Source organism: Doryrhamphus excisus, linkage group LG11, assembly GCF_037039965.1.
Source record: "Doryrhamphus excisus strain RoL-2023G ecotype Guam linkage group LG11, RoL_Dexc_Guam_v1.1, whole genome shotgun sequence".
Taxonomy (NCBI): Eukaryota; Metazoa; Chordata; class Actinopteri; order Syngnathiformes; family Syngnathidae; genus Doryrhamphus; species Doryrhamphus excisus.
The window spans coordinates 17429656-17455645 of record NC_136367.1 but is presented as its reverse complement, the minus strand read 5'-3'; the positions used below and the strand labels follow the sequence as shown (position 1 = coordinate 17455645).

The 25990-nt window shown below is 46.9% G+C and overlaps 3 protein-coding genes across 5 annotated transcripts in view; 1 reads left to right on the top strand and 2 right to left on the bottom strand.

Annotated features, from left to right (window-relative positions):
- Positions 1 to 3096, bottom strand: part of bsnb (bassoon (presynaptic cytomatrix protein) b) — a 53484-nt gene extending 50388 nt beyond the window's left edge. For all 3 annotated transcript variants that reach the window (XM_058065449.2, XM_058065450.2, XM_058065451.2), the window contains exon 1: positions 2758 to 3096. In XM_058065449.2, the coding sequence (XP_057921432.2) occupies positions 2758 to 2939 (182 nt within the window). In that variant the 5' untranslated portion in view covers positions 2940 to 3096. The remainder of the gene's footprint in view (positions 1 to 2757) is intronic.
- A 1109-nt stretch (positions 3097 to 4205) lies between these two features.
- bap1 (BRCA1 associated deubiquitinase 1) lies at positions 4206 to 13356 on the bottom strand. Its single transcript, XM_058065471.2, has 17 exons — positions 13164 to 13356; positions 12849 to 12878; positions 12709 to 12763; positions 11645 to 11777; positions 11430 to 11549; positions 10977 to 11038; positions 10754 to 10896; positions 10599 to 10677; positions 10400 to 10523; positions 9778 to 9919; positions 9370 to 9536; positions 8797 to 8930; positions 8254 to 8717; positions 6436 to 6674; positions 6280 to 6372; positions 6126 to 6198; positions 4206 to 4937 (listed from the first exon to the last, which is right to left on the bottom strand). Exons 1-17 carry the CDS (start codon positions 13198 to 13200, stop codon positions 4804 to 4806), a joined length of 2229 nt encoding a protein of 742 aa, XP_057921454.2. The 5' UTR covers positions 13201 to 13356; the 3' UTR covers positions 4206 to 4803.
- A 1308-nt stretch (positions 13357 to 14664) lies between these two features.
- Positions 14665 to 25611, top strand: rad54l2 (RAD54 like 2). The gene is made up of 21 exons (XM_058065457.2): positions 14665 to 14855; positions 15100 to 15400; positions 15601 to 15737; positions 15828 to 15971; positions 16779 to 17011; positions 17088 to 17270; positions 18312 to 18445; positions 18523 to 18719; positions 19161 to 19503; positions 19581 to 19758; positions 20083 to 20295; positions 20389 to 20507; positions 20903 to 21021; positions 21364 to 21463; positions 21569 to 21774; positions 21851 to 22026; positions 22415 to 22611; positions 22929 to 23113; positions 23298 to 23387; positions 23454 to 23546; positions 24244 to 25611. The coding sequence occupies exons 1-21, from the start codon at positions 14711 to 14713 to the stop codon at positions 25152 to 25154; spliced, it is 4404 nt and encodes a 1467-aa protein (XP_057921440.2). The 5' UTR covers positions 14665 to 14710; the 3' UTR covers positions 25155 to 25611.
- The last annotated feature ends 379 nt before the right edge of the window (positions 25612 to 25990 follow it).

Here is a 25990-nt window from a genome sequence, read left to right as displayed (position 1 = left end):
ACTTATTTTATGTCAAATTGCCAGGCGCTAAGAGTAAAATCAAGAAAAAACATCTTCTAGCTGACTTAACTATAGAAAATCCCTTTTTCAGAGATTTTGGAAGACCCTAAACACATCACCGGGCAAGCCCTCGGAAAGGCTTGGATGCTACCACTATATGAGCAGGCATCAAGACCTGATTGATGGGTTGAATTCTCCTGCACCAAACTCATCCAATCACAACCAAGGTGGGAGAACGCAATCATCCCAAAAGTCTTCTAGAACTAAGGCAGGGGAGTCCAAAGTGCAGCCCGGGGGCCGAATGGTGGCCTTTTTTTGGAGCTTTTATGTCAAGGAGCTGTGACACCATTAAGAGAGTGTTCATGCTAACAGAAAGCTGGTGCTAACACTTGAATAGCGATTGTATGGATCAATATCGGATTGATACTACCATGATGAAAGCAATATACTTTTATTTTCTTGTGATATTTGTGTTTTTCTAATGTTGATGACATAAATGATGTAGAGTACAAACCCAGGCCAAGAAGAATTCCTTGTACTAATACGGTGAAACCATCAAACTGGTGTTTTAGTTCCAGACTACGGTACCATCAGAATATCATAGCCGCCCACGCCTATTGGACACTTTTTTTATTGGAGACGGTAGCCGCTGTGCCCCGCCTCCATATCTCAACAGTCTCAGGTGGCTCCGCCTTGCTTGTGACAATAAAAAAACAACCATTCACACTCACATTCATACCTATGGACAATTTGGAGTCGCTAATTAACCTAGCATGTTTTTGGAATGTGGGAGGAAACCGGAGTACCCGGAGAAAACCCACGCATGCACGGGGAGAAAATGCTAACTCCACACAGAGATGGCTGAGGGTGGAACTGAACTCAGGTCTCCTAGCTGCGAGGCCTGCATGCTAACCACTCGACCGCTGATCATCAAATGTTGGAAACAGCAAAGCTTTGAGTGGATCTCACTGCTTTGTGTATCATGACACTGGAAGTCAAACAAGGCAATCATTGAGCATAATAATAGCAGCTGGTGATTAAACAAGCTGGTGTGAATGACTGTGCCGCCCCCCCCCTTCTCATATCCTAAAGGGTGAATGGCTGTTAACTCCTGCAATATGGAAAGCTGAGCTAGGTGGCATGTAAGACATTCCCTTTCTGCGATCATTAGGCCAAATCACGCTTTGTACGGCTTATCAATATCCACTCAAATCAGCTACATCATTCATACATTCATTCATTTTCTACCGCTTTTTCCTCACGAAGGTCGCGGGGGTGCTGGAGCCTATCCCAGCTGTCTTCGGGCGAGAGGTGGGGTACACCCTGGACTGGTCGCCAGCCAATCACAGGGCAGCTACATCATCAAATCGTAAAAAAATAAAATCAACATTGTACTCTACGGGAGGGGTGTCACATGACCCTCAATGTCGGGACAATGAGTAAATCAATCAATGAAAATGATGATCAATATCTTGCCACGCGCATGCGCATTAGGCAGGAAGAGCATTGCTTTTGTTCCATAGAACAACGGCATGAACAGAGTGATGGTCTCTTTGTCTGGGTGGGTGGAGGCGGGGCTGCTAGCATGCACACAGAGCGCACAAGCGTGCTACAATTGAAATTATATTAGACTGCAATACTGTGGGTGGCACGACGGTCTAGTGGTTAGCGTGCAGACCTCACAGCTAGGAGACCAGGGTTCAATTCCACCCTCAGCTCATCTCTGTGTGGAGTTTGCATGTTCTCCCCGTGCATGCGTGGGTTTTCTCCGGTTTCCTCCCACATTCCAAAAACATGCTAGGTTAATTATGATAAGTATGAATGTGAGTGTGAATGGTTGTTTGTCTATATGTGCCCTGTGATTGTACCCCGCCTCTTGCCCGAAGACAGCTGGGATAGGCTCCAGCACCCCCGCGACCCTCGTGAGGAAAAAGTGGTAGAAAATGAATGAATGAATGCAATACTGTGTATGTTTCCAATGTACTTTTCTTCAAAGTAAAGTTCAAATAGTATCTCATCTCGTTCCCGTAGACCCGATATTGTGTATCACCTAGTATCTTGTGGCACCCCATGATCTGCTCACATAAGGAGAAGGGAGTTGATGCACTTGTTAGGTAATAATGTAGTACTAGTAGTAGTAGATGTATGTAGTATGTAATGTGGTATGAAGCTAAGGAAATAGGCCCAATTTCCTGTTATTCACACTTGTTAGTATATGACAAACATTCATACGTATCAGTTCTCCTTTGAATAAAAAGGACACGGAGGCCCCCAAATGACTGAATACGTCCCCGCTGATGATCGATTCCCACAGGGCTGCCGTCATGATGACACCCCATCGTTATCTCGGTGATGTTTGTCATCCTTGGGTACGTCTGGGAATGACTTGGACATGTTGTGCTGAATGACGCCAATGTGCGTTAGGAGAACGAAGCACCCGAAGCAGCTCGTCCATTCATGCTAGTTTAGTCAAGGCGAGGACAGCATCGTGGAAAAGGGGCGGAGAAAATCCCCCCCGTGAATTGACGTCGTATCGATTCGCAAACGTTAGCAATGACTAGCAAGAAGATGTTGACGTTAAGAAGAATTTGGTGTCAAGATGGGCGGAGGACGGTGTTGACAAGGATATTGAAATAAATAATTAAGCACCCATTCATGTCCACGCAGTGGACTCGGGTGCTACATTGACGGTCCACGCACGCCACCCCGTCCGCCGTGCCTCGTTTCCGGCCGGTACGTCGTCGCGAGAGCGGCTACCTGTTAATCCCCCGGCCGACTCCGGCGCCACTTCCTCCGGCAGGCGCTCCGTTGCTCGGCTTGATGAGCTGTCCAGCGTCCGGCGGTGCTGAAATGGAAGCCGGAGCTCCCGCTGCAGGGACGGCGCAGGGGCCGCCTTGTCCCGCCTGTCCCTCCCCTTCCATGCTCGCCTCGTTCCCCATCGTGTCGGGAAAAGGTTTCGGGGAGGGGGGAGAGAAACGATGTCGTAGACGGTTCTTCGGCCGCGGGAAGAACTCGTAGAAAAGTCAGCGCTGCTCCCCTTCCGCCATCATCGCCTACAATTTCAGCATCCCGCACCGAGCAGGCGCGGTGGCGGAAGAGGACGCGGGGCCGCGCTGACGCAATGGGTGGGAACGTGAGTGCCTCGTACGTGCGCGTTCACGCCGCTGGCTTATTTTAGGCCGCACGCAAATAACTCTTGATCCCTCTGTGGCACACGAGCGGAGTCCACCGGGACTCCCCCTTACGCACCATTTATTTATTCATTCATGCAAATGTTCCCTACGTGACGTCATCTAAGCGTGACAACATTCTCATTTACAATAATTCAGTACGCAGAGGAGTCGGTGGGAGGTATGTTAACATGTTTTCAACTCACTCCCACGTAATGACTTATTATCATGGCACGTGCTGGGGGGTTCATACATTTCATTTAAAGGTTAAATAAATAACCAAAAAGGGTATTCAAGGAAGTGTGCACTTTCTTTGGAACCATCCACAGTCCTGATTCATTCAAATGTGGCCTACGTGACGTCATCTAAGCGTGACAACATTCTTATTTACAATAATTCAGTACACAAGGGAGTCGGTGGGAGGAATGTTAACATGCTTTCAATTCACTCCCACGTAATGACTTATTATCATGGCATGTGCTGGGGGGGGGGTTCATACATTTCATTTAAAGGTTAAATAAATAACCAAAAAGGCTATTCAAGGAAAACTGCACTTTCTTTGGAACCATCCACAGTCCTTCTGTGTGGTGTAAAAATATGAAAACAGGTGAAAAGAGGCAGCTAATGAATGCACGTCCTGTGACACACCTATTCAAAGAGCTCCAAAAAACTCCTACAAGATTTTCTATCCATGCTGTGAGTATGTAGTAAAAGGTACATTGATGATAACATGTCATACTTGTAGTATTTTAGTGTAACTTCCTTCCTGGGTACATTCATTTCACATAGAAACATAGGAAGGCTACAGCTAGCTTCCAAAACAAAGACAGCTCCAATATGTAGCGTTACCATAGCAGTTTCTCTTTAGTCATTATTGGCATCAATCGTGTTATTAGTATCAATTGTGTTGTATTTGACCTCAACAATGTTGTCCCCGAGGCCGCACTTTGGACACCCCTGTAAAATCACGCTCCAGCCCCTAATGAGACCAACACATAGATGTTGAGTGTGCCAGGCATTTATGAAAAGCTAAGATACGTTGTTTCAGTCGACTTTATTGTAGTATGAAACGGCAAGCACGATAGCGGTAACAAGAGAGCTCAGCGACTTCCTGCTGAGCTGAGTAACATATAAATATGTACAAGACACACATACGTACATGCTAGCTAATGGTCACTCCATTCTGAGATTGTTTATTATATACAAAATAAGACTAGAGTGTTGACCATGATGTTTGTCTTTAGTTTAAAAAGCTCCTTTAGGAATGTCATTTTTAAAAATAAACGGTGTAGTCTCAACTTTTGGTTAGCAGTTGGTAGTTGTTTGACATAATTGGGGTAAATTTATCTGACTACACAGACGGAAGAGTGCAGACAAGCTTCCAACAGCACTAAAAACCAGTTCAGGGAGGATGCTTCCATGTGTACAAAGTGTAAATAGCAGTACATAATGGGACTAAAAAGGTACACCTGTACACGTATACCCAGATGATAAAAGACCTCACCACGCAATGGGTTCAGCGTTGTGAAGGGCAGGAGGGCCCCAAGGAAGTGGTTTGCACGTGACCGCTTTCACAAAAGAGGCGACTGCTTGGTCCTCGCAGGCACAACACATTCTGAGATTGTTTGCAATATCACTGACGCTTGGCTTTATACGGTCGGGAGCGTTTCCTGCGATCCGGCTTCCTCTGCTTGTGCAGGCGGCCGATGCTCACTCCTTGCCGACGACGCACCGAAATGTTCTGCTCCACCAGGCTGGCCAGCATCCCTGCAGGTGTGAATATATACGCAAGAAAAAGATGTGCTTAGCGCAATAAGGAGAGCTGATCTAACATTAAAACATGGCAAGATTTATCATTCTTGCCATAATAAATAAAAAAAATAGTCACATGATAAATTAACTGGATGATCATGTATTGCCGCGTTAATGCACGTCTGTTTTCCTCGTTTCTCACCCCCAAACAGGCAGGAAGAGGGTTCAGCATTAGTATTCTTCATAGAACTACAGAGAAGAGAGTGAGACCTCTCTGTGGGGGAGAAGGGACCGCTACCATGCGCACAGCAAAAGAGTGCAATCTTGTCGTGGGGCAATGCAAGGTGACATACAAGCCAAATTCGTGTCAACACCAAGGTGTTAGAAGTTACATCTTCTAAAGTGACAGCAACAAAAACTAGCCATGGAGATGTAGGGCCCTACTTCCGATAACCACCACTCACCGAGACGCTTGGTGGGCAAAGTCAAAACAGTGCTAAATAGCGTGCACTCACAGAGAGTCACAGCTAAAGAAATTTCAAGAAATGCTGCAAATGTTTGACAGACGTTACAAAAATTGCTGGGGGAGAAAATACACACACAGGCCAATTCTGCAACTTTAGGAAATATATTATTTTTTATTATTTATACCATTATTATTAAATTTTTATTATTATTGGATTTGGTCTGAAAAATAAAGTTGACAATAAAATCGTTTAGTGCAGGGATCTCAAAGTCAATTTACTTGGGGGCCACTGGAGCTAGGGTCATCAGGTTTTAAAAAAAAAAAACACTTTTTCATTGTTTTGATCTCAGTCATGGATGATGAGAGAAAAAGCAAAACAGACGGGCTCGTTCGCTTGCATATAGGCAGGGCAGAATCGCGTCAATTGTGTACGCTGTGTCATTTCTGGGTTCATGAAACCATAAGCATCCATATCAAACTAGGCGGGGGGCCTCAAACTAGCATCCTGCGGGCTGCATTTGGCCCGCGGGCCGCAAGTTTGAGACCCCTGTTTTAGTGTCAATTTGATGGACAGTAAAACTTTCAAAGCACGACTCGGTTAAATGAAAATTTTGTCCAGTAGTTTTTTGTTTTTTTTTTTAAGTAGCGTTGGTGCCCGGCGACAGCCCTGCTCAGCAAACACAGAGGAACCTGAGGAGGAACCATCTAGGAAGAGTAGATAGCAGCGTATAGCCTACCTTCCTGGGCCAGCATCGATATGAAGGTGCAGATGAACTCATCGTAGTTGTGGGTCCTTCGCTGATCGTCAATCTGCACCACAAAGGAACACAGAAGATTGTTATGAAGACCCGATATGAAAAAGAAGCTGAGGTTGGAGTATATTCAACCCACTTTGTATTTCTTCCTCTTTTCTACCTCCTCCTTTAGGTACACCTCATAATTGGCGATGTCAGCCTCCACACACTTGAGCAGTGCGAGCAGCTCCTGCAGAAGACAGAAGAGGATGTCAGGGGCTGAGCATACGGGCAGAAATAGAAGTTGGCTTACTTTGGGCGAGTACTTATCCCCTAAGGGCTTGCTGTCGGCTGCAGGCTGCACCGCGTTGAGCTTCTCCTTGCCGGGTTTCGCTTCCTCCCCATCTTTGCTCTCCTCTTCTTCTTCTTCTTTGCTCACCTCCGCAGATGCTCCTTTGTCCTTCTCCCCTGCAACCACGGCCGCCTGCTCCGTGTCTTTTATCTTCTCTGGAGTGCGGGGCGGCTTGGCACCGGGATCTGCAGCCAAATCCACTTCACATGCAAAACATGACATAAAATCACATCACTATGACTTGGACATATTTTCAATACTAGAAGAAATGAAGCTTGGATATACTTTAGAGTAGTCCGTGTACAGCTTGTGCAGCAGTACAGTTGAAGTGACATACTGGTAGGTCGCTGGCAAAACAAGTTGATGGTGTAAAAATAGGTTGTCAATACTGTCAATCATCCAGATCATTGTATCCTCAGGACATTCCATCCACCGCAGCTGGGGCCTCATCTGTGAAAATGCGCCCGACTAAAAGTCTGCATCTGCTCATCAACGTAGCATCCATGTTTAAAGACGCATCGTTAGCGCAGCCGCCGTCAGTTTCAGTCACGGCTGGAGGGAAGACGACGAGGACAAAGAAGCGGACTTTGAGGGAAATGGGAGGTGGAAATGTTGGGAAAAGTATCACACTTGGAAGACACCGCGGCTGAGTGACAGCTGTCACGGCCCAGGCTGAGCATGTTTCTACAGCAGTCATCTAACGGATGCCACAATGTAGATGATACGAGATTAGCAACATCTCTTTCATGAAGGGTGGGCGCCCCGACCCAAAGAGTATGAAACATGGATGAAATGACAGGCTTGACATATGCAGCCAAGAACTGCCTTGCTTGTTTGGATGAAGTCTCCAAAGAAAAGGAAGTAACAGCACTGAGGACGTACGAGCTTCGTGTCTTGGAAACTTCAACCTTGTAGAATTCTTTCATTGACAACTTGATGTTTGTTATTCATATTCATCCGACACATGATGATATCATCCATCCATCCATCCATGCATCGTCTATGCCGCTTATCTTCACTAGGGGGCAGCGGTAAGCTCAGCTGCCCTGGAGCGAGAGGTGGGGTACTGGTCACCAACCAATGGCAGGGCACTAAGACATTCATTCATTCATTTTCTACCGCTTTTCCTCACGAGGGTCGCGCTGGAGCCAATCACAGGGCACATATAGACAAACAACCATTCACACTCACATTCATACCTATGGACAATTTGGAGTCGCTAATTAACCTAGCATGTTTTTGGAATGTGGGAGGAAACCGGAGTACCCGGAGAAAACCCACACATGCACGGGGAGAACATGCAAACTCCACACAGAGATGGCCGAGGGTGGAATTGAACCCTGGTCTTCTAGCTGTGAGGTCTGCGCACTAACCACTAGCACGCCGTGCTAGGCACTAAGACAATAATGGAATATTCCAGTGTGCGACACCACGTGTGCGACACCCACGGTCAAGCACGGCGGTGGTAACGTCGCAGCCTTGAGGCGGCACGAGTGCTGCCAGGACGGGGGAGCTGCAGTTCGTTGAAGGCGTGATGGGAATGTTGGGAATGAGTTTTTCCAACACGATGAGGAGCACAAACACATCTCTAAGATGACAAGAAGGAAGCTGAAGGTGATGGAGCGGCCAGGTATGCCTGCAGGGCATCCCCAAGCAGAAGGAAGGGAGGAAGGAAGGGCGGCGGAGGAGCGCAAGCTAGTCAAGCTAGCAACGATGTCATCATCTATCTCCACAAGCTGTACACCAACTACTCATCATAAGATGCTGACTGATACTCACAAGATGGCGGAAGGGCGTAGATGACCCCGTCCTCCTGCAGGTGCAGCAGCGCCACAGTGACAGACGGGCCCAGCTCTCGTACAGCTCGATTATGTCGGGAGTCTAGCCTGAGCAGCTCGTCTTCTCCGAATAGAACACGCGACAGATGGGATGCTACAGGACTGGACGGACGCGTGGCGGCCTGCGAGCGTGCGGGTGAGCGTAGCGGCGAGTTGAAGGCGCTGCCGATCTCGGACGCCGTGTCGGTGCTCTCGTTGCTAGGTGTGGGAGAAGGCTGCGAAGCCGACGTGATGCAGATGCCTCCGCCTCGGCCCTCCGTGCGCACAGAGAGCGGCGTGTTCAGGGCGTCTTTTCTTTGCGCCTCCTTTTTGAGTTTCTCAGCCAGGACACTGAGGGCTATCTGGCTTTCCATTCCAGTCACAATCCTCCCCGCTCGTGATCGTAGACTCGCTTTCCGTCGGAACCTCCAACGGGGAAAAAACAAAACGACATGTGGGAATGATGTCAACAAAGCGGAGGACGACGACCCGTTGTGGAACTAACCTGCTCGATGTGCCTGCAGTTCCACCGACGTCCTCCTCCTCATCTTCATAGTCATCTTCATCATCAGAAAAGGCCGGTTGTGGAGGCCCTGGCGCTCGGGAACGACCAACACCGGCAGCCAGATCCTCCTCTTCCTGTCAAACAATCTTTATCAAACCCCTGTTGGCTTTCAAAGCTTTTTCATGGCCTGCAAAAGCCACTCGTATTGTCTTTCTTTTTTGATGGCCCACTGTGAAATCGACTTTGTTTTAGAGAAAGATGATTCAATGCTTTGAATGAAGTACATCTTGACTTTAGTATAGTATTTATTTGTTGTGTTTATGTTATAGCCTCCTTTCAGTGTCTTTTTTTTTTTTTTTTTTAATCAACAATCCCACCGGGCGGCACGGCGGTCAAGTGGTTAGCTGGGAGACCCGAGTTCAATTCCACCCTCGGTCATCTCTGTGTGGAGTTTGCATGTTCTCCCCGTGCATGCGTGGGTTTTCTCCGGGTACTCCGGTTTCCTCCCACATTCCAAAAACATGCTAGGTTAATTAGCGACTCTGGACAGCTGGAGAGCCGTGGCCCCCTCACCTGCATTGGGGACTTGGCGTAGTTGTGGTTGTCGAGGAAGGCGGGCAGGCGTTGAACGACGGGGTTGGCGCCGTGCTGTGATGCTGCTCCGGGTGCTTTTCCAGTGACCTTGGCGTTTCCTGGAGTGGCATCTTTAAGTGGAGCTCCGGACTCATCCCCTGCATCTACTGTAAAACCAGCAGGTGGAATATAGAGAATTAGTCTGGTACAGTTTCCAAGCATAAGAAGCTGATATATAAAGAACTGGTCTAGAACCGTTTCCAAGCATAGAGGAATAAGCACCATAGGAAGCTGATATATAAAGAACTGGTCTAGAACCGTTTCCAAGCATAGAGGAATAAGCACCATAGGAAGCTGATATATAAAGAACTGGTCTAGAACCGTTTCCAAGCATAGAGGAATAAGCACCAGAGGAAGCCGGGCCAGCCCCTTGGGATGCTGCAGGCTCCGCATCCGCCTCTTTCTTGACCGAATTGGCGTTGCCTTCAGGCGTGGAAGAATCCTGCTGCTTCTTGTCATGGACATGCTCGGGCTGGGTGAGTCGGATCATCTGCAAAGTTAAAACATGGAATTACTTCCTTGAAGAGAAAGTACTTTAGATTGAGATATCGTAATCAGAAAATGTTTGACTAGTTCCAAACTAGAATTTCCAACGATATTCCCAGAGTAGTTTCTTGGTTGTGCCACATTCCTCCATAGTCTTTAGATAAAATTGACTCTGGAGATTCTGACTACGGATGCTAATGTGCAGTTAAGCACACATTCTGGCCAAAAGGTGACCATAGGGATCTAATAATGGTTTATAATAATGCAATAGGAAAGCCATAAACACATTCTTTATGCTCCAACTACAAAAACATTCAGTTTATTAATATGGCAGTCGAGTCTGGAACCAATTAACCGCCATCAACGGGGGAGGACTGTAGTATTGTCCGAAGGAAGCCTGACGTTTCCGTCTAAAATATCGTTTTTATTCTCACTTTGGAGCCGTACCTGCACAGATCAACACACAATGCAATCATCATCTGACCTTCTGCAGACCCTCCAGAATAGTCTGTCTGTTCTTCTTTAACACCTCCAGTTTGGACTCGTACTTGATCCTGCGGTCCGGCACCACTGCCATCAAGTTGAAGCGGATGTCGTGATACGGCTCGCTAAGAACAAGAGGACCCCAATGATGAGGGAGGAGCCGAGGAGGAGATATGCGGAATGACCGCTTCCACACTCACCCAGCAGTGGCCAAGCCAATCCTCTCCATGATGACCCGTCGAGCTTTATCCGTCCATTCCTCTTCTTCTCCCCACGGGCCTTATCGCGGTTCATCAAATTGTCAAAATGTTAGCAGGTGGAGAGCATGTTCATGCACAGACACCTCCAATCTCACCATGGTCGATAGGGTAAGCCTTAAGGCCATCCAGCTCAAAGAGACGATCTTTGATGGGCACATAGCTGACAAAGTGGAAGGCCTCCATGGTTCGCACTGCGCTGATCCCATTCTGTTTCTCAGGAAGGTGCCGAGGCTCCGGTCTCCATGGAAGCAGAGAAGGAAGCTCACCAGAAAAGGAAGTAAAGAGGGAAGGAAACGAGAAAAGGTGGCGGTAACCTACCTGGCGTGGCTGTTATGTGCCCTGGCCAGCTCCGGGGCATTTCCGATTGCATAACCTTTACTCTGGAAAAAAAGCACATTTACAAGTTCAAGCTCCTCTGTATGCAAAAGTGACATTTTAATGACACTCCAGCCTGTTTATGAGCATACAATGTGAGAGAAAGCCAGCATTTCCGTCACTTCTATGCTCCATCGTTGAGAGAACAACACAACACCCACGCGCTTTTGCTCGCCTCCGTCAAACACTCGCTATCCTTATCTGCTAATGATGTGCAATAGCACTGGCTTCCTTTCTCATCCCATATGCAGTCAAATTCAGGCTGGTATTAGGGATGCTGATCCGATGTCGAGCAACAATATGTTCATATTTAATATTGGAGAACAGTGCTAAGGCCTTGGATTTGACTTTTCAAAGACAAAGCCATGAAAGAACTTAATATCCCGCAAATGTTACCTCTGGACTGAAGCCTTTAGTGAAAGCTTTCATGCGACTGAGGGTGGTGCCCAGCTCCACGCCACTGCAGTTGAGAAGCACGCTCAGCAGGGCATGGGTCGCGCACGAATTTGGTATCAGCTAGAAGACCAAACAAAGAGAACATGCAGACGATGACATCACTACAGGATGATCCTGCCTAATGACATGCCATGTGGTGCTTTTTGACGCTTTACCTGATGTGCAAAAAACATATCGTTAACTATCTCCTCATCGATGACAGAGGTCTCATCCACTAAAGTGTTCACTTTCCTCCTGGATCGACGCTCCTCAATCCACTTGAACAGGAAGATGAAGCCATAGACTGGACTGGCAAACACAATCAAGAACATTCAAGAGGAGACTGTCATATAATAGAATACAAATAATAATAATGCTATATCATAATTTCCCACATGTGAAAACTCCTATACAACATTTTTCTACTGAAATAATGATTCGGAATGCTTGAGAAAGTGGACAGGAAAGCATAGTGCTCCTTGACAACATGGTGGCGTATTAACAAGTATACTACACAAAATAGCAGCAACAGAACCAATGTTGTAAGCCATCGCTGTTAGCACTGACGAGTATGGCATTGGAAACAACAACTTGCTTATGGCCTTTTGTTGGTTCCAGACCCCAACGTGCTAAGTACATTTCAATTTGGTAGCAGTCAGGATTAGTAAATGGAATATTTTCATACTTATGTCAAAGAAAACCTGTTTCTGATCTTCCAAATGTGTTTTTTTTAATATTGTTAGAGACCTCAAAACATGAAATAACACCCCTATAGTGACATTTATGTTTGTATTACCCAATACCATGGATATAATCAGAGAAATTAAGATATATAAGCGATAAATAAGATAACAGAACAGATACCAGTTCCTTGTTGTTTTTGTGGCTTTAAATTGAGTTACACTGGTATTAGCAAATATAGTAGACATAATAATTCCATGTAAGACGCAACTAAAACTTAAATGTGTATTTTTTTTACCAATAACAGGCCTTATTCAACCACAAAACAGTAATAATTTATTAAATAATATTGAGGAAAAAGGCAACATAGCAAAAGAGCAATATTTGAACCAAGATACTGCAAGGGATTACTGTATGGGACGACTAACAATGTTTCACAATAACAGCACAAATAGTAGCACAAATGACATTTTAAAGCGCATGCAGAGGTAGATAAAACGGTGGTTATTTATTTTTGTTGACACAGAAATGTGTGCTCATTAGACATATTCATCAGTACCTTTGACACTTGCTTTGAAGGTCGTATATTTCCTCCACTTGCACACCTTTGATTCCTGCAAGACACAATGTTGTATCTTGGCATTGAAAGTAGACACTTATTTTGTGTATTCTTATGCAGTACAAAGTACATCTACTCACCAAAATCTTCAACTAGCAAAGTGAACAATCCTGTAAACAAAAAATAATGGATTGTATTACGTGTGTTAACCTAAAATCAATCGTATTCATCATTATTTTTATTTTATTTTTTAAAAACCGTTGTCTGCGTTTTTTATAGATATGACAGCAAACGTCAAAGAACGAAGGCAAAATGAGACAAAATGATGGACTCGGAGCATAAGCACGTCATAAATACGTCTTAGACTGACAGCTGTAGTCAACTAACTGTTCTCGGTATAGGATTGTTTATAATGTGTGCACATGATTATAGAAGAAAATGTCGAAATATCTTACCTGGGTCGCTCTCTAGCTCCAGCCACCCTTTGTTCATTTTTGCTTTTGCACACAGCCGACTAACATTTAGGATGTTTCCTTGTCCATGTCCGCACACTAAGTAGAAATAGCAATCTTACACACATTATCCGTTCACGACGCAATTGAGATGAGCTGAAGATAAACACAAAGGACAAGAATAGGACGCATACAATTTACGTCATCAGACCGAGACGTGTGGTTTCACACAATAATAATTTCTACTCACACACGAGTAGAAAAGACGAAAATACGAAAACGACATAATAGGCACACTATCACTGTTTAGGCGGAATATATATTTGATATATTGCAATTTAATAATAATAATTGTCATAATAGTTGTATTATTTGGTGGGATTCTCACTCACGGAACACTTGTTTGTATGCAACACAGAGGAAGGTATTTACTGTAACACTGGAAAAAAATTGGAACTAACAAACGTTTATCGGTGTTACTATCTCAGTCACCTTAAACATTCACTTTTGGACTGCTGCGTGCTTGAGCATCGACGTTTTTAAACAGGGCATCGCATACGCGCATACGGTATGTTGCTAAAATGTTTATTCGACTGATACTTGAGGCGCCTGGCTAGCAGGGAATGTTAGCATAGATGTCATTTTCGACTAACGTTAGCTGCTCGAGCGTTACAGTGATACGCGCGATGATTCTTATCTTTCTGCCTTAAGGAACAAAGAAACATTTTGGTGAAGGAACGATGCTTTTCTGTCACACTCGGAGGTAGATTATTTGACTGTTTAAAGAGGGAAGTGTATGCCGTTAGGCTTGTTGTTTTATAACTAGCTAGCACATTTGATCTGATGCCTGTGACAGAGAAACAATAGTACTGTAGGTAGACGTTACAAGCATATAGAATGAATGTTTTTCAGTAACTGCCATTATATCTTGCAGATACTGGGGATTTTTTTATTATGCATGGTCTATTCAAATGCTGGCGTCAAATGAAAACGTTTCATGCACTCCTCAGCAATGCATTTATTCACTGATGTTCTTAGTTGTCATTGTTGGAATAACTGACAACTAGTACTCGAGTGTGCATGTATAGACTTGAGTGATTTATGAGGTCATCGTTTCGGTTTTATCATTTTCTTTTTACCCACTATACGATCATACTGTACGTACAGGGAAAAACACCAGCATGTCGGGAGTAGTACCAGGTTTTTGATGTTGACTAGAAGGGGACTTCCTGTACGGGAACGTTCCACAAACAGCTAGGGTGGGGGTTCCTGGATGCAGCTCAGGAATCCAGATAAGGGCAACACTAATTCACTATTGCTTATATCCATCAAACCTGTCCCAGCTTTGATTGACAGACAGCTAGGGCCCTCTCGGTAAGGGTAATTGATGCCCGAGTGGCCCCAAATTGGTTAGAAATAACCAAACTTTTGAACTGAACAATTACATGACACTTGCAGATGACTCACTCCTTTTGAGCTGTTGACTTGTTTGTTTTTAGGACCCTCGATGAAGGTGTGTAGGTAATACTGTAAGAGCCCCGTAAGACGCCATGTCTGAAGAGGCCTTTTCAGAGAGTGACCTGGATCCCAGCCTTAACAGTGACGAGGAAAGTGATGAGGAGGAGGACAATGGCCATTTGGAGGAGGAGGAGGAGGAGGACGAGGACGAACACTGTGGAGATGATGAGGATGATGGTAAGAGAATTTCAATCGCATGGATGGAAGCAGGGAGTGTTTCTTCAGAGTGTGGCTAGAAACTAAAAGACGATTCATTTTGCCCATAAACTTAGCCAAGGTTAGCTTAGCAGGTTTGACAAAGATGTTTGTTCATTTTCTCAAGATGCTGTGCCCCACACTTTGAAAAGCCCTGGCCACAATGCTGTTTCTCTCAGGCACTGTGATGATGTTTGATGAAACAAAATGGTGTCTCCTATCTCAGACAGTGCTCAGAGCTGGCAAGAAAAAGCTCAAGAAAGCCGGGACTCCGCTTCATCTACCTCCGGGGAGCCTCGCTCTGAGCCCTCGTCGGGCCCTGCATCCCAGCCGTCCTCCAGGGCCCCCTCCAGGCCGGCCTCTCGGTCTCAGCCTCCGGCCAGCCCTGGCAAGTCCGGCCAGAGCAAGCCAACTCCAAGCAAGTCAAAGAAACACAAAACTTCCAAATTGACCAAATCCCCCAAGCCGTCAAAACACTCCAAACCTTCCAAGCCTGCAAAGCCTGCACACATGAGAAAAAATATCAGGTGGGTGTGTCATTGTTTTGGTTGTAAATTCCACTGAATGCACTGACACTGCATTTTTTTCATCATCAGTTATCGGAGCTATTTTTAATGATTTCTCAGTATGATGTCATATTTCCCTCCTATCAGCCCGACGGGGCATAGCTAGTTTAGAACCTTCCCTACACTGTTGTTTGCCATCAGCCTGGGCTTTGTGCTCACAGGAAGCTGCTGAACGATGACCAGCTGGAGGCAGGAACCAAGGCTGCCCAACAGGAGGAGATGGAGCGGCGCAAACGTCTGGAGCAGCAAAGAAAAGACTTTCCGATGCTGGCGCCTACTTTACCAGAAGCCCAACTAGGTTCATGTTTATATGCCCCTCATCCCATAACTTTGTGGACTCTTCTGCAGGGCCTGGACCTAAATTTCCCCATTCTCATCTCTCCACCAGTGGATGCTTCCTCACTGTTAGGAGAGGTCTCCCATTTGGTCCCCGCCCTCCTCGGCAAGCAGGACGTGATCTGCCTGGACAGCAGCGGGGATGAAGACGAAAACACAGATTCCCAACTGCCCGTACTCGCTGCTATTCGAGATGGTAACGCGGATAGCAGTTCTTTCAATGTGCTTTAAAGTAGACGCCTTGCCCCAATCATTCCACTCAATCCACCTCAATAGGCACTATTATTAGTAGTATTATTTAAAAAAATTATACGTATGTATTTGTTAATTATTTAAATATTTAAACTGTGTTATTTTTTTAAGACCTTTGAAATATAGTTACATTGTATTTTTCTAGGGACGTTGGATATTGGATTTTTTCAGAAAGCCAATAATGTCCAACTTTCAATTTCCGATACCGATATGTGTAATATGACATATCTCCTGTTGTGGAATGAACACATATGTATTTTTTATTTTTAAATATCAGTTTTCATGATCAGGAAAAAAGCCAATACTGATAATTATTGGACGTCCCTAATTTTATCTTTAATTTTGAGTTTTTAATGTTAGTTTTGATATTTATATATTGTTTCTTTAACATTTTCAAATATATTGTAAGTTGGAAAATCCAATATTTTTTATCTGACTTAATCTCCCAAGCTAAATGTATTTCTTCTGTCAATTTTGACTGGAAATATCTTTTTTTGTTGTAGTCAGATTACTCAACTTCGCGATGGTGAACTTTACGATTGCGATGATGATATTGGTAGTTTGTTGGTAAAACTATACAAAGTGAGAACGATAAAGTCATTAGGCATTTTATACTCGTCTAAATACGGCATTTGTAAAGTATTCATTAATCCAAGTAGACCAGCAATAAACTGGGGAATGCTCTCCAGCCAGCGTGCATGGAAGTACGGTTGTGCAGCACACGCTGATAAGAGTCTTTCTGATGGCACAGATATCATCGAGCTGAGTTCTGGGGACGAGGATGCCCTGCAGATAAGCAGCGAGTCGGGGGATGAGGATGAAGGTGGCGCCGGCGGCACAGAGGAGAGCAGCGGAGCGCACATCAACGACGCTCTCAACTTGCCCGACGCCCAGGGCCGCGTGCTGGTTAATATCAACCACCCTGCCGAGGAGAAGGACATTTTTCTGGCTCCACAGCTGGCCAGGGCTGTCAAACCACACCAGGTATTTCCGCCTCTCGTCTTCTTCCCGCCACCCGACAAATTTCCCACACGGCCCCTGTGCCAAATCTTTTCTCAAGGTGGGCGGGATCAGGTTTCTCTATGACAACTTGATCGAGTCCTTGGAGCGCTACAAGAGCAGCAGCGGCTTCGGTTGCATCCTCGCTCACAGCATGGGGCTCGGCAAGACGCTGCAGATCATTTCCTTCATTGACATCCTGCTGAGGAACACCGAGGCTCACACCGTCCTGGCCATTGTTCCCGTGAGTCACCTCAATCTCTTTTGTCCGTGTGCACATCATCTTCAGGTGAGGGAGCAAGGGAGTCGTATCACAATAGATGCCCTGTATCATATACAGTCCTGGAACAAATGATTCCTCCGCTGATGGATCCATTTGGACCCACTGGGTAGACTTTTTTTGGACAAAGATGATGATAAGAAAAGTAGATCATAAGAGTCTCATTTAAGGGCTGATATCTAGTCGTAACCCCAATCACCTAAGGCAGGGGTCTCAAACACGCGGCCCGCAGGCCAAATGTGGCCCGCAGGACACTAGTTTGAGGCCCCCGCCTTGATATGAAAGTTTAATGTTAGTGCGGCCCGCGCAAGTTTGATATGGATGCTGTATGGTATCATGTACCCAGAAAAAAATATTACGTTTGATTAATGTTCATGTTAAAGGTTAAATAACTGTTAATAGTTACCCTCCCTATCCGTGTGGAAGTGGTAAGTTTTTGGCTAATTAAGTTTAAAGGAAATAACTTGAAGGCTACCGTTAAGGTCGGTAGCTCTCTAGTTTGCGAGTTAGTGTCTCAAGACCCTGCAGTTGCGCAGTATGTTGTAAATAAAGAGAGTATAAATGTGACTATAGTCGTGCTTTGTCATGTCTACAGGACTCTAATAATGCTTTGTTAATTTTTTTTGGAAAACCTGATGCGGCCCAGTCTCGCCCCGACCCTAGCTCCAGTGGCCCCCAAGTAAATTGAGTTTGAGACCCCTGACCTAAGGTCTTCCATCAATAGCTGTAGCATGTACTGCCAACAAATGAATGAACTGTTACAAACGCTGAACACTACACAAAAGCAATCATACTTTCCTTGATTACAACCTTGTATGATATATAAGTGTTCTGTGATGTCTGACTGCTTTGAACACATCATCGGAGCGCTCCCGTTCCTCAGCCCATGCCATTTATCTCCACAGAGGTTCCTGCTAATACACATGTACTTTTTCCACTCTTGTGAGACACTGATGCTGTTGGAAGCTCCCTGACTGCTTTTGTTCACGTTATCCTTCACACTAGGTCAATACGCTACAGAACTGGCTGGCGGAGTTTAACCTGTGGCTCCCACCGCAGGAGGCACTGTCCCCCGACACCGACCCAGCTTTGCTGGCCGGACGTACATTCAAAGTTCAGATACTGAACGACGAGCACAAGTACGGAACACGCCGCACCATCTGTGAGCGAATCTGATCTTTGCGCTGTTGATCACCCTGGTTGGTGTGTCCTGCAGGACCACGCTGGCCCGGGCCAAGGTGGTGGACGACTGGAGCCGAGATGGAGGCGTGCTGCTGATGGGGTACGAGATGTACCGGCTCCTTTCCATGAAGAAGAGTTTTGTTGCGGGGAAGAAGAGAAAATCAAAGAAGCCCGTGGGGCCTGTCATCATCGACCTGGATGAGGAGGACAGACAACAAGAACTGATGAAAGGCAAGAGGAAGTTCTCACTACATTCTAAGAATATTTCATACTAGGGATGCTCCAATCAGCCACCCCGATCATATGGATTAAGTGTACATATTTCACTGTGGTGTTGGTCGGGGTTGCTGTTACACAATTCCATGTTGATGTGTGTTTTGGAGTAGTACCAATACATTCATTCAGTACTTCATTTTCTAGAGAGGTGGGAGGCGGGGTACACCAGCCATTCACAGGGCACATATAGACAAACAACCATTCACACTCACATTCATACCTACCCGGCGATTGGGTGGTGACCAGTCCAGAGTGTACCCCGCCTCTCGCCTAAATACAGCTGGGATAGGCTCCAGCATACCCCGCGACCCTAGTGGGGATAAATACCATAGAAAATTGATGGACGGATGGATGGAATTGAAGATAACAAAGTGAGAATAAATACTTTGCTTTTAGGTATCGAAAAGTCCATCGTACGACCTGGTCCAGACGTGGTGATCTGCGACGAGGGCCACCGCATTAAGAACTACCACGCCAGCACCTCACAGGCTCTGAAGAATATCCGTTCGCGGCGCCGCGTGGTACTGACGGGTTACCCCTTACAGAACAACCTAATTGAATACTGGTGCATGGTGGACTTTGTCAGACCGGACTTCTTAGGCACGCGCCAGGAGTTCAGCAACATGTTTGAGCGGCCCATTCTTAACGGGCAGTGTATGGACAGCACGCCCCAAGACGTCCGCCTGATGCGCTACCGTAGCCACGTGCTGCACAGTCTCCTGGAAGGGTTTGTCCAGAGGTGGGTTGGATGGGAGAATCTTACGCTTAGCAGGGGAGAGAACGGCGGCCACTCACACTTTTATTTCTACTTTGTAGACGCGGCCATGACGTTCTGCAAGATCAGCTTCCCATCAAGACGGAGCATGTGATCTTGGTGCGGCTCTCCCCGATACAGAAAGCGCTGTACACCGAGTTTATGAATCGTTTCAGAGAAGCAGGGAATAATGGCTGGCTTGGTCTCAACCCTCTCAAGGCCTTCTGTGTCTGCTGCAAGGTAAGACTGTTTCTTTGTCTTTTTTTCTATGCCGTTGCTTGCTTCCTGTGAGTGTCGGCAGATTATTTATGTCTGGCCAGCTGCCCAATCAGACTGTGAATGATAATAAATGTCACAGGGCAGTGGCAGTGTGCCAGGCATGATTGGAATCATACATAAATGCCTTAAAAACTCATGTTAAACCCTGTAGTCCAACCTACCTTGGTCTTAGGTTACAATCCCATCTGGTCTTGTTCCTGTGGATCCAATCTTGTGTATCGTCTCGTCCCGTGAATTGGATGTCTCTTGACGCCCCCCTTGCCTTTTCCCCTCATCTGTGCCTAGATCTGGAATCACCCGGATGTGCTTTACGAGGCTTTGCAGAAAGAGAATCAGAGCAACGAGCCCGACTTGGATCTGGACGATATCACCAGTAGCACTCGCTGTGCAGGCCTCAAAGGCAAAGGGTCGGACTCGGGCAACAGCAAAGCCAACAACATTCCACCCCTGCTCAACCCCTCCCAGGATCGAAGCAATCAAGTCATCACGTATGAATGGGTAGGACGTTACCTTCATCGCCATTCATAGCCACTTCCACGGTAATCATTTATAAATCTTCATCCCATCATTTTGTCTTTTTGTTGGTCATAGGCAAAGGAAATCATGTCAAACTACCGGGTAGGAGTTCTGCAAAACTCTGCCAAGATGGTGCTGCTCTTTCATTTGATCGATGAGAGCGTCAGAAGAGGAGACAAGATGTTGGTCTTCAGGTAAGAAAACCAGCTAGTGGGACAGGGTGGTGCAGGATCCAAACCATTTCCACTCTAATTAAGCCAAGAATGGTTTCACTCTCACGCGGTGCAGACATGGCGTGGAGTTTCTTGTTGTTGTTGTGGCTAAATCTTTTTGGAAGGGGTGCAGGGTGGGAGATAGTGTCTCAATAACACAACTTGAATGCCCTTGCCTTGACATGTTTCCTCAAATAGTGCCTCCGCTCTCATAGATGCCTTGATGAATGACTTCACCCACTTAATGAAGGTGTTCGTATTCGGGAAGGTGTTCCCTCGCTCATATTCCAGCTTTTAGTGCATAGTTGCTATCAATGGTAATGTATAAAACACTTGCACTCATTCACTTGTCTGAATAATTCTCTTTGCGTTGGCAGCCAAAGCTTATCCACCCTGACAGTCATTGAAGACTTCTTATCAAAGAGACCCGTTCCATCAGACGTCGCCTCGGCTGACTCTCACAACCCCAACTGGGTTCGCAACCTCAATTACTACCGTAAGTTCCAAGGGCTCCGTCTCTCCGACCTTGCAGAAGGTCAAGAGTTTTCTTCACAGCAGTCACGTTGGAATGTTGGAAAAAACTGTCAGTGAGCAGTTGACTAACTGTGACTGCATCCACTTGTTTATTGGTATCCATGTGGGGAAAACCAGCAGATGACTGCTGTCTAATGCTGCACATTAACATTTCTCACCTTATTTAGGGGGAAAGAGAAACAAAATGGGTCTTATTGTTGTTTGTTTGTTATTGGAAGTAAATATATGTAGTAGATGATTATGTATACCCAAAGAATGCTGATTTGTTCATTTTTATTGATGAGCTAAATGTATCTGTTTGTAGGACTGGATGGGAGTACATCTGCATCAGAAAGAGAGCGACTAATCAATCAGTTCAATGACCCAGAGAACAACAAATCATGGCTCTTCCTGCTCTCTACCAGGTGTGTGTCTGTGTGTGTTTTCATTTAATTTAATGTCCTTCACACTGAGGAGCACCTAAGCTTGTACCTGCGTGAGCCTACTTACTGTTGTCCTCCTCCTCCCAGGGCGGGCTGCCTGGGCGTGAATCTGATCGGAGCCAACCGCGTTGTGGTGTTTGATGCCTCCTGGAACCCGTGTCACGACGCCCAGGCGGTGTGCAGGGTGTACCGCTACGGTCAGAAAAAGCCGTGCTACATTTACCGCCTGGTTTGCGACTTCAGCCTGGAGAAGAAGATTTACGACCGACAGGTCTCCAAACAGGGCATGTCTGGTAAGATAGCGAGGCAAGATGGCTTTGACGGGCTAGATGGAATCAGTTGGTTAAAGTGGCGCTGGCGTGGTTGCAGACCGTGTTGTGGACGACCTCAACCCGGCACTGAACTTCACTCGTAAGGAAGTGGAGTCACTGTTGCACTTTGTGGAGGATGAACCTGAAGCGTACAAGATAGACCTGAACGCCGTGGAAGACTTTGAGGGTGTCATATATGGAGCCTGTCAGCTTTATCCACACCTCATCACAAAGGTAACACGCTTTCATTCTCATATTTGTATTACTCATGTATTGTATAAAGAAATAAATCTCGTCATCCAGAAGATAATCATCATTTGTAGTCATTTCTTGCCATGATGCAGACAGAACGATGAAGAAGTTCACATTCTCACTTGGACTTGCACGTATTTATTTTACACTTGCAATGAAAGACTTCTGCCTGCTAATACATCAGCAAGTAGCCCAAAGAGAGCTATCTTCCTTCCAACTTTCCCATGCCCTCCACATCATTATTCAAGTAGACAAATGAAATCGTGAACCGGCTTCCCATTAGCATCCTGTTTGTGGCTTAGCTAAATGAATACCTCATCACTCTCTGCTTTCAATGAGACGCTTGTTGCTTGTTGGTCTCTTCCAACAGCAACCTTTCCACCACGAGTCTCTCTTGGTGGACCGGAAGGAGACCAAGCTGACCAAAGCGGAGAAGAGAGCAGCCAAAAAGAGCTACGAAGATGAGAAGCGAGCCTCCGTGCCCTACTCGCGGCCCTCGTACGCCCCTTACTATCCAAGCAGCAACCACACGCTGGCTAACATAGCAGCATTCAACCAACGTGTCTGGTGAGTTGTACATGCACCTTTTCATCACGTGACTGGGGGGGTCTTTCACCAAGAAGACGGGTCCCTAGTATTAACCAGTGGGCGGAGCACCACTTCCCATGACAAGTCATATCCAACAGACATGTCTGCATGGTGGTGTTGCCTTTTCTTCTTCATGCGGGTGGTGGGACGGAGTGGCAGCCATCTTTGAGCGCATTGTTGCTCCTTTGCATTGTTCCTGAAGTTCCACCTTACACTAAAACGTCGTCGTCGTAGGAAGAAGACTTGTGCGTAGACGGAGGACCTTTTGTACGCTATCATACCTTTGCTGTCTCCAGGCGTCCTATGGTCCGCCCCGACGACAAGCCGGTGGCAAGCGTCAGGCCCATCCAGTCCACGCCGATCCCCATGATGCCTCGCCAGGTGGTCATGGGCGTGGCCGGACCCAGCTCCACAGGCAGCTTACCCGTCAATTTCCTGCAGAAGGCCGGCGTGTACGTGCAGAGGATCGTCACCACAACTGGTACTGGCACGAATGTAATTTGGCTGTCAAAGACAACGCGTTAATAAGTAGCTAACAGGAGCTAACGCTAGTATCGTACACACGTCCTGTTTGACCCTCGGTTGGTTGGTTATTATAGATACAAACTTCTTTCTATCTGCGATGAATCAATATTTCTTCATGCTTCCGTTCTGCAAATCTCCAGACATTGTCATCCCTGGAGCCAACAGCGCAACAGATGTCCAAGCCCGAATCAGCGCCGGGGAGAGCATCCACGTAATACGAGGTTCCAAAGGTAAACGTTGCAAGAAGTTCACTACTGGAGTGTACCGAGTTCATCATGGAGTGTTTTCTTCCACAGGTACCTACATAAGGACCAACGACGGAAGGATTTTTGCAATAAGATCTGGAAAGATCAGTCGGCCGACCGCGGGGGTCTCCGCTGTTCCAAGAGGTACGCATGCATGTTAAATTACAGCAGATGTCTTGGCCACACGGTCTTCAAAATGTGGAGACCGAAATGCGTTTGTTAGCAGCTTCATCCATCCCAGTCACTGCCGTCTCACGAGACCAGACGATGCGTGGGAGTGGGTCTTTTTAAAAAAAAGTACAATGCAAATACAGCAGTGTGGTTTTGGTCCTGGTCGCGGAACTGTGGACCAACTCCAGACTCTTTGGGAGTTTGTCCAACCAGTGTTTTGTGGTGTGTTGTGATGCTGTGGGGGATACTCCAGGAGTATGGGGTACCAGACCACCTCATTCAGGTGCTCTGTTCCCTGTATGACCGTGTCAGATCTTGGTCTGTGTTGCCAGTGTGTGGCTTTTCTCCGGGTACTCCACTTTCCCCCGCACATTCCAAAAACATGCATGTTAGCTTAATTGGTGACTCCAAATTGTCCATAGGTATGAATATGTGTGTGATTGGTTGTTTATTTATATGTGCCCTACCATTGGCTGGCCACCAGTCCACACCTCTCGCCCAAAATTCTGGACTCCCTGCTTAGGTTGTTGCCCCCATAAGAAGATGGATGGGTGGATTTTATTTATTACTGCAAGAAAGTTTTTTTTTGTCATGTTGTGCCTAATAAGTCTATTAGTGAATGGAAGGTAGCATAGCTGACATTTCTGTACTGTGTGCATGGCCTCCACAGACGGCCAGCATCTGCTGAGTAATGGCTGCGTGTCCCCTGTGGAGCAGCAGCACTCGCCCAACGGGGAGCAGCGGTCCTCCTCTCCCTTGAGCTCAGAGATTCTCCGCGAGCTCAGCCGCTACGCCGCATCCGCAAGTGCCGCCGCGGGAAACGACATCTCCTCCGCGTCGTCGGATGGAGGCGGTCGCATCCCGGAGCTCCGCGCGCCACCCGACGACGACCTCCTGAGCTCGCCTTTAGAGACGCAGTGCGGCAAACGCAAGCACGCCGACGGCCAAGGTGGCGCGCAGGCGGGACCCAAACGGACTTCGGCTGCATCGCAATTCCCCGGATTTTCCCTGAACTCCGGCGGGCTGGCTTTCCCACCCGTGGGTCTGAACTCTTCTTCGCTGCTGGGACGCATGACTCACCCTCTTCTGATGGGCGGAAGCGGTGGATCTTCGTTCCTTCAGGCGCCGGGACAGACCCTCTCTGACCTCCAGACCGTCTTCCCTTCCGCCGCCGGCAATGGACAGCTCCCTCCACCCTCCTCATCCGCGCTGTCCAGCATCCTCTCCTCGCCCTCCGCTGCCATCCCCGTGTCGTCGGCGTCGCCGGCCCCGACCACGTCCTCGCTGCCGCCGTACCTGATGAACCCCAACGTCGCAGGTTTACTGTCGTCTGGCTTCCCTCTCAACTACAGCCAGTCTTTGCTGCCTGAGCCCAGGATGTTCCCCGCCCCGCTTCTCTCCGCCTCAGCGGGCTTCCCCGCGCCGAATTCCTCTTCCAGTACGTCCAGCTACCTATCCCATTTCAGCAACCCCGCTTCCAGCCTGCTGGGGGCAGCGCTGACCCAGGCGGACAGGCACCGCAGCACGGAGAACGGGGGTGATAGCTCTGATGATGATGTCATAGAGGTGACTGGACACTAGGAGCACGTGCATCACATCACCATCACCATCATCATCACCACCACCGTGTTGCTTAATTTCATCAATTCTATCTCCTCAAGACCTGGGCCATCCTAGAGTAGTCAGTGTGCAGCTTGTACAGCAGCATCTCAACACGCAGCCATTGTTATGTAACACCACGCCACGCCCACACCAGCACGGACATTTCTTTCTCTGTTGCCAAATGCTTTCTCAGGCCAGTGGATGTTTGGCTGTGGACAGACACAAGTGGTGGAGATGAACCTCGGCTCCCCAGTGCCAGCAGCACTCATGCACTACCATGCTTGACTCATTTGGTTTCCCCAGACAATGGATAGTAAACAAGCTGTACGCTGACGACTCTTAAGGATACGCCAGCTTGGTTGCATAGCATTGTTCCTGGCTGTCATCCTTTCTGGGAAGTACATATGTAGTACACACGCTTGAAGCTGGGGGGGGGGGGGGGGGGGGTTCACCATTCTTTTTATTGGGAACTCATCTCCTGTCTTCGCCATCATTCCGGAAAAACAGAGTTTGCAGGGTAAGGAGTGATTATGTATATTTTCTATACGGGACGTGTTGGAGACATCAGAGCATGGTTTCCTGTTAGATGATTGACTTTCTAGCACAGCCCCCCGCCCCTGCACACACACACATTGACATGACAGGCATCACCCTCTTGTAGATAGAAATCATTCTGAAGAACATTTTGAGGCCATCAGTGCTTTTCACTTTCTCTGAATCCTGATGAAATGAAACGTCCTCTCATGTTGGATTTGCAGTGAAAGCATCGTCACTCAAATTTCCTTGAGAAGTGAAGGCAACTGGCCTGAAAGAAT